Below are 11,799 nucleotides of genomic sequence, written 5' to 3' on the forward strand. Positions count from 1 at the left end.
ATTTCTTCACATTTCTGCAGTAGAAGAGTTCCCTGGACTCCACACAACAAATATTGTCCCAAAACTCAGGGAAAGGGGAAAAAAAAGCTGGGGTGGCACCACAGGGATGCAAAGGATCTGCAGCTCCCTTACCTCAGCCCATTAACGATGTCCTTTGTCTTTCCAAAATAAATCTCGTTCAGTGTACTTCTGATTTTGTTTTCCATGTCCTGGAAAATAAAGCAGCAGCTCTTGAATCAGCTCAGCCGTTTGCAGGGTCAGTGCAGCCCCCGTGAGCTGCACACCCGGAGCGTTCCCAGCCTTGCCCAGCCCATGGAATTCTCAGCACCACGAGAGGGCAGCTCCTCTCCAGCTCTGCAAGCAGCAAAATCCATCAGCCCAACCCTCCCAAATCAGCCCTCCAGCAAAACCAACAGTCCCCAGCTCTGTGCTCAGGGCTCACTTTGGATTTTTGATTTGTTCCTCAAAGCTGCACCACAGAGCTCTGAGAGAGATCCTGTAACAAAGCAGCTTTTGCTCAACTTTAAAAAAGGGATCCAAAAAGAAGGAGCTGCCTTTCTTTAATTTCCCAGTTCACTAAAAATGCACCAGAGTTGAGGATTTCCTCCTTTCCTGGCTATAAAAATCAAGGGAATGTGGAACAGCTTCAGGACAGTGCAGTGAAACACAAAACTGGTGCTGAGCAGCTCGTGCTGAGCTTCCAGTGCTGCCACAAAACCCAAAACTGAACCCAGTTCCAGGGCATTTCCTAACACTCAACTTTGGGTCCAAGGGGCAGTGCTGTGCAGCAACCTGACTTGAAATAATTCTTCCCAAAAGTGGCTGCAAAAGCAAATATGGGGGTAGGAAGTTGTTAATTTGAATTAGGGAATTCAAATTAATTTGAATTAGGAATGGGAGGAGGAGACAAGGGGCAGAGGGGTGGCTTTGTACCCACAAACAGGAGGAGCACTGAGCAACAACAGCAAGGAGTGAGTTCTTTGTAATGAGAAATGCAACAAAATCCTGAGGTTTGGGACCAAATCTGGGCAGAAGAAGTCACTCACCTCTACCAAGCGGCCGATATTGGCTATGTGTGGAGAGGAGTCACTCACAGTCTCATCCTTCTCCATCTGCAAAGGAAAGCACAGATCCATCCATCACAGGAATCTGGGGGCAGGGCAGTGTCCAGGAGTGCTGGGAGAAGGCTCTGAGCAGCTCCTCCAGCGTGGAGAACGCGCTGAGGAACCCCCAGCGCTCGCCACGGGCACCGAGATGTGGGGGAATGAAAAGAACAAGAGCCACCCCCTCCCCACTGAGGAACAGCCAGGTGGCTTCTGCAGGAGGAATTCAGAGCTGGAACAACTGCAGAGCACAGTGACACCGGCTCCCTGAAGCAGCTGAGACCTGTCACCCCGACATCAGAACTGGGAGCTGGATTTCATCTGACTGTGCCTCGTGGAACACCCATCCCACGGCCTGCCGAGCTCTGAGCCAAGGGAAAACCCCACCCTCCCCAGCTCCTGAGCTGAAAATCGTGCCCAAAACACGGCCAAGCTGTTCCACAATCAACATCAGACCCAGGAACCTCGGCAGGATTTGCTGAGACAGCACGAAAACAAAACTGGGAGACAAAAGCAGTGGGAAGAGGAGTGTTCAAAGGGTTTCACTAATCCCAGAGACTTCTCTCTTCCATCTGTTCCTGTCCCTCCCTCGGGCACAGTTCAAAACTCTGGGCCAGCCACAGGTTTCTCTCATAAGCCAAGTCTGTAACAGGCTTGGGGAAGCGTGTAATTCACTTGGAGCCCCGAGGGCAAAGGATAACCTGGAAGAGGAGGAGAAAGAGCAGCAGGAGGTTTAATTTTGCCTTCAGACTGTTTACATGGAATGGAGACAGCTGCAGGGACAGTGCAAACCTCAACTACACAAATCTCAGCAAACTGCCCAAATCTGGGGCTGTCCTGTGCCTCCTCCACACCTGGACAGGCCCTGGCTGAGAAGCAAAAGCTGAAAATAGAATTAATTTTTTTTTAAAGGAAAAAAAAAAAAAAAAAGTATATTATTACATCTCCATAAAAACTGCTGCCAGAAGGAAAACATTTTTATGTGCTCTGGAAGGCCAGATGTTACAAGAGGCTGTTTAATGGAGTGCAGGATCAGCCATGGCCTACAAACACTTGGGGTTTGTTGAGTTGTTGGGGTTTTTAGAGGTTCCTTCCTGTGGCTGGCGCTGCACAGCTCCAGCAGAACGATTTTTGCTGGATTTGCTGGGAGGGGAAATTCCCTCTACAGGCTGATGTTTAGGAGCAGCTTTCCCTTAATTCCCCACCTGCCTGCTGGGCTCAGCCAGACCCCAGGGTGAGCCCAGTCCAGTCCCAGTTCAGCCCAGTCCCAGTCCCAGTCTCAGTCCCAGTCTCAGTCCCAGTCTCAGTCCCAGTCTCAGTCCCAGTCCAGCCCAGTCCCAGTCCCAGTCCCAGTCCCAGTCTCAGTCCCAGTCTCAGTCCCAGTCTCAGTCCCAGTCTCAGTCCCAGTCTCAGTCCCAGTCTCAGTCCCAGTTCAGTCCAGTCCAGCCCAGCCCAGTCCCAGCCCAGCCCAGTCCCAGCTCTCCTGCCTGGCTCCCCCAGCGCTCTGCTCCGACTCTGACTCAGGGAAACTCATTTCTCTGGGATTTCCAGGGCTGGCTGCTCACTCTGGATGTTTCCTGCATGGATTAAAGCAGCTGCCTGGCCTTCCTGTAAACATTATTTGGAGGAATTATACAAAGAGGGACATTTGAGCTGGAGAAACACTTTGTCTCGTGGTGAAAGGGTCTGAAAACACCAGCAAAGGCAGAAGGGAACTCGTCCTCTGGTCTGGCCTGAAAAGCCAACAACAGCCACAGCTGCTCTGGCCACGGAGCAAAGTGAAAATCCCTTTAATGAAACACAAACAGCAACGTGTGCCAAGGGCTCCCAAAGCCACAGGCAGAGGGGCAGGATGAAGGTGGAAAATATGTGGAATTATTTGGGTGTCAGTAAGGCTAAATTTGCATCTCCAGCACTTACTGCAAACTATAACCAAGAAATGGAGGTTGTGATCTCTGCAGGGCTTGTAGGGATCAGCTGAGAACTGAGCCCAGGGATCTGCTGTGTAACATTCCATTCATTTAGTTAATTAAGTAATTAATTAAACACATCCCATTTCCTTCACCAAACCATGGGCAAACCTGGGGGACCTTTACCCACCTGCACCACATCTGAACCCAAGTTCTGCTGCTAAAACCACGACAGGAGCATGAAGAATCTCCCCTCTGGAGCTTTGAGAGGGGAGAGTCAAAGCAAGGCCAAGGTGCACTGAGGACAGGCACCCTGCTCAGACCCTCGTTTTCCTTGGCACAGCTCCTGCTCCGAGGCCACAGCCACAGCCAGACCCTTGGCCTCAACTTCACAGCTCTGATTTACAGGATTAGCAAGGCTGGGATCAACTATGTGGCCAGGTCATCATAACTCTGGTGTAATTACTGCAAAAAGAGGCAGGAAAAAAAAGCTCAAAACCGTCTCCAGATGCCTTTTTCCTTCGTTTGCTTTTCCATCGGCTTCTTCAATGTCAACAAGGTGGAAAGAAAAATCACCCAGGCTGGGGCAAGCTGTGCAAGATTAACCCAGTTTCAGTCCCTCTCTGCAATCCCTCCTTGCCTTCACCTGGCTCAAACCTGCACAAAACCAGGAGGTTTTTAACAGAGTCTGCATTGTCCTTTGTGTGGAAAGCCCCAGTCTGCCCTGGGAAGGCTCATAAAGGAGTTTCAGCTGCTGCCAATCTCTCCATGACCTTACAATGTGCCTCCTGTCCTCCTGAGTTTATTACCCTGCTCCACTCGGTGACTTCCAGAGCCCAAAGCAAGCCCAGCTCATCAGCAGGGAGGCAGAAACCTTTGGCAGGTGCTGCAGCCTCATCCAAGGAATTCCAGTTCAGCAGATCCTGCCTGGCAGGGACTGCAGGGATCTGCCAGCCTGGCACCTTCCTGCTGAAAACCAGCTCTCAGGAGGCAGGGAAAGTCATTAATGCTGCCACATTAGGACAGATTTCTCTTATTTTTTTACATTTTTTAGATTTTTAGAAAATAAATTTTTAGATTTTTTTTTTTTTTATGCAGGAAGAAAACACCAAAGGAAAATTGTAATTGATGTCCTTAAAAAAAAAAATCTTACAGTCAGTGCAAAATTCAGGTTTGTTCTCAGTGGTTCAGCTTTTTAAAAGAGAGATGTAAGAAAAGAAGTCATCCTGTGTTTTTATAATCCAGTGAGAAAGTGGGCAAATCTTACAGATAAAAATATCCCTGCAACACTCAGGGAAAAAACAAAAATCCAAGAACACCAAAAGACAAACTGAGACTTAGGAGCAAGTCTAAACTCCTGCTGAAGGTTTTGTTATTTTTAATGGCAAGCCCCAATGTGTCGAGCACAGTTCAAGGGGGCTTTCTGCTAATTACAGGAGATGTTAATTTCTGCTGATTCTCCAGGAGATGTTTATCCAAGAGCTCAGAAAGCCAGGGCTGTGTGGCTGAGCGGGGTGCTGGGTGTGCAGCAGGACACAGCCCTACCTGTCTGGTGAGGCTCCCCCCCAGGTTCATGGTTCCAGAGCCCGTTTTGTTGGTCTGCAGCCACAGCATCACTGTGGAGGTCAGCTTGTAATGGGCAGTGCGGCCACTGGACTTCTCCTGGGAGTGAAAAGGACAAAAAGGGATGGAGACAGGAGGTTAAAATCCTTCCCAAAGTGAAATGGGAAGTGTCAGGCCAGGTAAATCCAACCCCACTCACGGTCTCTTAAAGACAATTCTAAGTGTGCACATTCCTCTTAATTTTCCAAAGCAAATCTAGTTAGAGCAATTTACCCTCCTATTACCTTGTTTTTATTACCTAATTACTGATATTTATCTGTAGCTCTTTATGTTAAAAAAAGCCCCACATCTTGGGATCACATGCACAGAAATAACATTCTTCCAATTCCTCTGGGATTCTTTTTGATTACAAAAACTGACTTATCTCTATCCAAATGGCTCCGGGGCGTTTTCAAAAATTTAACAAGAAGTTTCCAGCCCTGCCACAATCTTGCATTGTTCAGTGGAACACCTGTGCTCCTTAATTGTCTGGAATTAAGTGGGTTTTGTTTTCCCTTGGATGTGTCAGCTGCCCCAGAGGCTGTACCTGAACCTCCACCACGTGGATGGAATCCCAGCATCCCTTAATCTTCTTTGATCCATCTCCAGCTTTCTTAATGAGGATCACCCCGGCAAAGCCATGATCCAGATCCCAGAGGTAGACAGAGGAGACTCCACCTTCAAAATACCTGCAGGATTCAACCCAAAGGTGAGTTAAAAGCAGGCAGGACCCGAGCCACAGTCAGATATCCATAATAATAATCTTAAATAAGCAGAATTTCTAAGAGCTAATACAGATTATTTATTTTATTAATTTTTCTTTCAAGACAGCACACTCCCACAGCTCCACACCCAGAGACACAGCATTAACTATTAACTCCCCTTTTAATTTAAATTTTAAATTCATTCATTAAATTTAAATTTAAAAATTTACTCAGTTAATTTTTCCTATTAACTCACCTTTTAATTTAAATTTTAAATTAATTCATTAAATTTAAATTTAAAAATTTACTCAGTTAATTTTCTTCTATTAACTCACCTTTTATTTTTCCTATTCACTCAGTTAATTTTTCCTATTAATCCACCTTTTATTTTTCCTATTCACTCAGTTAATTTTTCCTATTAATCCACCTTTTATTTTTCCTATTTACTCAGTTAATTTTTCCTATTAACTCCCCTTTTAATTCAAATTAATTCATTAAATTTAAAAATTTACTCAGCTAATTTTTCCTGTTAACTCACCTTTTATTTTTCCTATTTTCAGTTGATTTTTTCCTATTAACCCTATCAAACCACAGATTAATTTTTGATTTTTATTTATTTTTGATGGGTTGCTCTGCCTCTCCTGAGCCAGGAGCCACTCACCAAGCACTGACAGCACAGAAAAAGCAAAGCCCAGCCACGCTGAAGCAGACAACTCCAACCTCCCAAACCAACACAAACACATCCCCTTTTTACACCCCCTGGGGAATTCACAAATGGATTTTGGTTAATGGGAATTCCAATCCTGCAGTGAACCTCAGCTCCAACCCAACTGACCCTTCCTTCAGCACAGAGAAGCGCTTATTGTCCCTCCTCAGAGTCAGATCGCTTTAAAAATATATCTAATATATTAATTTTCATCTAGAGAATCAGTGATCTCACTCCAAATGAACTGGCAGCCACTGGGAACATTGCAGTGTGCACAGACACTTTCCCCATCACGCACTTTACGACCTCGCCACGAGCACGAAACGTTAATTAAGAGTTTGGGGAAATTCATCCTTACCTACTGTACTTTGATCCTAATGACATGAAACAGGAAAAAAAAAAAAATAAAAATAAAATAATTTTTATGTGGTTCACCTTTATGAGATTTTACATAAAGGCTTTTGTGGGTATTTTAAGAATGTGCTAAAATGTTGTCTGAAACCACATAAAACCATGTGAAGAGCGTCCCGCCAGAAGCAACAGCGCACACATGGAAACGCTTTAAGCGCCTTTGGAGATCTAATGAATCAAATATAATATTAATATTGTTTTAAATACCAACATGCCATTTCAATAAAGCTGCTTTTTGCCACGGCCAGGCCCGGGATCTGGAGATTGGAACAACAACGGCAGCAAGTGAATCCAAGGCACGCCAGGATCTGAATTATCCAAAGGATAATAATATGGATATTATCCAAAATATCAATGTATATCCTCTGTGCAGAGCCACTCCAAAATCCCCTCCTACTTCATGGGCAGGAAATGCACAGCACTGATCATGACACTGCATCTCACACAGCACTCAGGTGGGATTCCTCAAGGCAGGGAAGTCGCAGCTGGAGAGGAGAATGTTCCTCTCTGGTTTTTTAAAGGAAAATAAAGAGGTGCCACAGGCTAATTGGTCCATAACAGAGACAGATGACAGATTGGGAGGATTTAAATTGACATTTGAGGATTTGGATTTGCTGCAGGAGGGTTGGGATTCCTCCAAGAAACCCTTCCATCCACAGCACACACTGAAACCCAAGCAGGAGAGGAAGCAGCTTGGAAAAGGCTCCAGGAAGGCACAAACTGGGATTTTCTGTTAAAGAAATGCAAGAGCAAGGAGCCAGGCCCAGCAGGGCACCAAAGCTCCTGCATGGAACATCTCTGTCCTTCCTTGGTGGCCTGTTCTGATGTCCCTGGCCCTGATCCTCCACGGCTGCAGAAGGAATCTGAATTCTTTGGGAGCTGCAATCACAGAATCCCTGAGGTCCTTTAAGGTCCCCAAGGTCCTTTAAGGTCCAGCACCACCACACTCAGCACTAACCCACACCCCAAGTGCCACATCCACGGCTTTCCTCAACACTTCCAGGGCTGGTGACTCCACCACTGCCCAGGACATCCTGCTCCAACGCTTCACAACCCCTTCCCTGAAATTTCTTTTCCTCAATATCCAACTTAACCCCCCCAGCACAACCTGGGAGAGGCTGTTTTCCTTTCCTCACCTGGGAGGAGAGACCGACCCTCACCTGGCTGCAACCCCCAAAGCATCCAGCAGATGCTTCTGGAATGTTCAGGAGGCCTCAAGCAGGAGGAATTCCTGTTGTGGTACCTCCAACACCCCAAGGGACAAACCATTCTCAAAGGACAAAAGCAACCTCTGCTCCCTGCCTAAGGACACCCATGGGTGCTGCAATCCAGATCAGACTTCACCTACACACAAAACTTTGTTAAAAAACAATGAAAAAACCGTTTTATGGTGGTCATGTCCCTTGATTAACAAATAAATTATATCATAGCTGGGTTCCCTTTATTAATGAACAAAAACACTGATAAATTATATCATAGCTGGGTTCAGTTAGAAGGATCTCAAAAGATCATCAAGACCAACCCCTTGTCCTTGGGGAGGACTTTCTATCTCTGGGAAAATAACTTTTTGTGAGGCTGCCCAGAAAGGTGACTAAAAGGCATCATTAATCATTAATTCTCCTTACAGAATTCAGAACAGCGGTTCACTTAAAATCAATTAAAGTTTTAATGTCACGATCAAACACTGAATTTTTATATTCGTTACTCCCCAACCACAGAACTCCTGGAAAAAGCTGTTTTATACAAAAAATGTCACACTTAAGACTGACCTACTTTACAAATGCAAGAATAAAAGAAAATATTTAATCTAAGAGTGATCCAAAGCTTTATGAAGTGTTTGAAGTTGCAGCGGGTGGAGCCAGAGGATGGAAACTCGTCTGAGGAGCCGGAGCTGTAGCCATGAAATAGAAGCTGTGGCCAGAAGAAAGCTGTAACTTCAAGAGGGATGTGACAGGGGAGGAAATCCCCCAGCCCCAAGAAAGGAGAGCAGATTAATCACTTTGTTTTACACGGAAGGACAGCTCAGCAAAGGCCCCGTGACTCTCCTGGTAACGCTCTGCTCCCCCGAGACATCGCTGCGGAGAAAACGACTTTTCACCCCACAGCAATAAAAACAAGCCCTGACTTTCAACTGCAGAACCAAATCACTCATCCATATAAACATTTGTGCATTTTTCCACTCAGAGACAAAAATCAAGAATTCTGTGGCTTATGGCACTCCCAACCCCCTGATGCCAAAGACACCTGGAAGCTCAGCCTGGCTCTGCAAACCTTCCCAGGGTTTCAAACTGGCTCATTTAAAACAGAAAAATAGATTTCCTTTTATTCCCTAAAGGTCACACAGTTATTTCTGCCAGCTCCAGAAGTTCAGCTTCTGAAACTAGAAAACAGAAAATAGAAAGGGGGGATGTCTCCAGCTATTTAAATCAACAGACTTCTGAGGAAAGTGGCATTTAAAACTGCTGCCCCAAAGGCAAACGCTGAGCATCCAGCTCCACGTGTTTGCACAAGAGTGACAATGACTGCACCCACAGCAACCCAAAACATTCCCCAAATGCCGAGGTGAGGGAGCAAACACTGCTGCCCTCATGGCAACAGGAGTGACAAAGTGGTGACACAATTGCCACCGAGCCCGTCCCCTGTCACCAGCACGGGAATCACAACGGGAACATTGCGGAATATTGAAGGAAGCAGCAAATTCCAGCAACTTCCACCTTCCAAACTCAGGTGTTGAACAAATCCCCTGCAATCCCACACCTCGAGGAGGAGGAACAAACCCTTCAGGAGGTCAGGTAACAATTGTTGCCTCCTCAGGAGTTGTTTGATGGAAGGACAGGCTGGTAGCAGGAGTGAGCAGGATGTGACATTTGTCCCTCTGATCATCCACAGCTCCTCTCTCCTTCCCTGGCTCCTCCACAACCTCACCCAGACACTGAAAATGAAGAAGGCAAAACAGCCCAGGGGTTTTGCACCCCCACTTGATGAACTCAGCCCAGGGGGGCTCTGTACAGGTATTTTACAGGAATTCTTTCCAGCATACACAGGTGCAAAAATCCCTGGAGCAAACATACCAATCCAGTTAGGTATGTGTAACTTCAGTGCCAGTTGTACTTAAAAGCACACATCTGGACCATGGTGGGATGACTCAAACTGCTCAGCAGAGCTGTGAAGTGCAGGAACTCTGCAAGGAAGGAAAACAGTATCCAAACAATGGGATCCTGAAGGCTGAAAGTCTCCCAAAAAAATTAAAAAAAAAAAAGAGCCAGGTTTGTGCTTTCTAGCACCTTTCATTAATGAAAACTGCTCTGCTCACATTTTCCTTCCCATCTGATTGCTCCTGGCAGATGGAATTTAAGCACCAAATCCCTTTGGAGAAGTGACCTGGGAAGAATTCCATCAAATTTCCATCAAGAATTCCATCAGCCACCTAATGAGCAGGACAAGGGGTCGCTCTGGAACCTGTCCAAACGAGGGAATTGCTTCATTAGCACCAGGAAACTTCCCAAGCCTCCTCCTGTGGCCATCCTCACACTGCCACATCCCAGCTGAAATCCAAACCTGGACAGAAATCTTGTGCTGTCGTGGTTTAAGCTTGCCAAAATCTTTGGAGGGTGAGGATTTCACGTGGCATCAATTCTCCAACAGAAGAATTCTGTATCAGATCTGCCACAAGAAGGCTGATGTTGTTTAAGTTTCTTTTCAAATTCCATCATTAAAACACTTTTACATTTGTGAGGGCACGAGGTAAATTTCTGTCTGTGCAATACAAAGCATTAACTGAGTTCAAAAATTCCAGATCACAATAAACAGAGAGTTTAAAACTTCATCTCATTTTTAAACCTAAGTCATTTCTTCCTAGGGATTTAAAGCCTTCAGGGAGCAGTGTTTGAGGACAGTGCTGCATCATCAATGCTGACCTCCTAATCCAAGTGTTCAGTTTTTATGTAATTACACAGAACCCTGGGAACCCGAGGGAAAGCCTCCTCCTCCTCCACCCAACATCTCCGATTCACAAGATAAGAATGCAGTGTGTGCAGAGCTGCTCCAAAAAAATCAGATTATTTCATTTTCCAGCATGAAATTAGATATAATTTCCCCCTCCTTTCTAAGAAGATCCTCTAATTTGTGTAACATTTATCAAGAAGTTCAATATTAACTGAATATTAATATTAACTCTGAGCTGCCCATGGGCAGGCTGAGGAGGGAATCCCAACTCTGCTTTCTACACCTGAATCATTTCCTTGGGAAAACAGCATGGCTGTAATTATAAAAGCACACAGACATAAAAACAGAGAAAATTGATGGTTTAAACCAAGGAGTGGTTTAAGGAGATTTCATCTCACCCTTTGAGCCTGAGCTGAGGATGTCCCTGGTGACACAGGGCTGGTGTCACAGCCTGTGCTGCTGTGTCACTGAGGATGTCCCTGGTGACACAGGGCTGGTGTCACAGCCTGTGCTGCTGTGTCACCGAGGATGTGCCTGGTGACACAGGGCTGGTGTCACAGCCTGTGCTGCTGTGTCACTGAGGATGTCCCTGGTGACACAGGGCTGGTGTCACAGCCTGTGCTGCTGTGTCACTGAGGATGTCACTGGTGACACAGGGCTGGTGTCACAGCCTGTGCTGCTGTGTCACTGAGGATGTCACTGGTGACACAGGGCTGGTGTCACAGCCTGTGCTGCTGTGTCACTGAGGATGTGCCTGGTGACACAGGGCTGGTGTCACAGCCTGTGCTGCAGATCCCCTGGCAGCAGAGAGATGCACAGGCAGATTCCCCAGTGCTGGGATGCACAACAAACCCATCTGGATTCCATCTGCAGGGCCCAGACACCGCCGTGCCCAGGAGACAGGCGGCACAAAGGGCTGCAGCAGTAATGAGGAACAGGGAGCTGATGGCAATAAAGTCACTTCAAAGCTTTGCAGGGGCTCCCAGCTCAGGTTTGAACACGGTTCACAGAGGGCTCACAGCTGCCACGTCCCCTGGTGAGCTCCAACCTTGGACATTTCCAGGGCTTGGACATCCCTGGGCACCTGGTGAGCTCCAACCTTGGACATTTCCAGGGGCTGGACATCCCTGGGCACCTGGTGAGCTCCAACCTTGGACATTTCCAGGGGCTGGACATCCCTGGGCACCTGGTGAGCTCCAACCTTGGACATTTCCAGGGGCTGGACATCCCTGGGCACCCTGTGCTGGAAGGAACCCCCTGATCACACCCTCACGTCTGTTGTTGGTGGAATTGGGGCTGTTCCATGCACACAGGACAGCAGAGTTCGGCAAACAGATGAATGCAGCAGCTGCTCAAACCCCGAGGGTCTGAGGTGCTTTGTGAGCCTGAACTCCAGCACAGGCTCTGGGCAGGGAAGG

At 46.7% G+C, this 11,799-nt stretch overlaps 1 protein-coding gene and 1 long non-coding RNA gene across 9 annotated transcripts in view; one reads left to right on the top strand and one right to left on the bottom strand.

Moving 5' to 3' along the window:
* CAPZB (capping actin protein of muscle Z-line subunit beta) overlaps positions 1-11,799 on the bottom strand; it is a 59,326-nt gene that overhangs the window by 3,648 nt on the left and 43,879 nt on the right. For all 8 annotated transcript variants that reach the window (XM_086860418.1, XM_086860420.1, XM_086860419.1 and 5 more), the window contains 4 exons: positions 5,163-5,304; positions 4,559-4,675; positions 1,047-1,112; positions 133-209 (listed from right to left, as the gene is read on the bottom strand). In XM_086860418.1, coding sequence (XP_086716544.1) covers positions 133-209; positions 1,047-1,112; positions 4,559-4,675; positions 5,163-5,304 — 402 coding nt within the window. The remainder of the gene's footprint in view (positions 1-132; positions 210-1,046; positions 1,113-4,558; positions 4,676-5,162; positions 5,305-11,799) is intronic.
* On the top strand, positions 5,225-8,235 carry LOC147649516 (uncharacterized). The gene is made up of 2 exons (XR_015278695.1): positions 5,225-5,324; positions 6,685-8,235. It is a non-coding gene; the product is annotated as an uncharacterized LOC147649516 (long non-coding RNA).

This window comes from Cyanistes caeruleus, chromosome 22 (genome assembly GCF_971803275.1).
Source record: "Cyanistes caeruleus chromosome 22, bCyaCae1.hap1.1, whole genome shotgun sequence".
NCBI lineage: Eukaryota > Metazoa > Chordata > Aves > Passeriformes > Paridae > Cyanistes > Cyanistes caeruleus.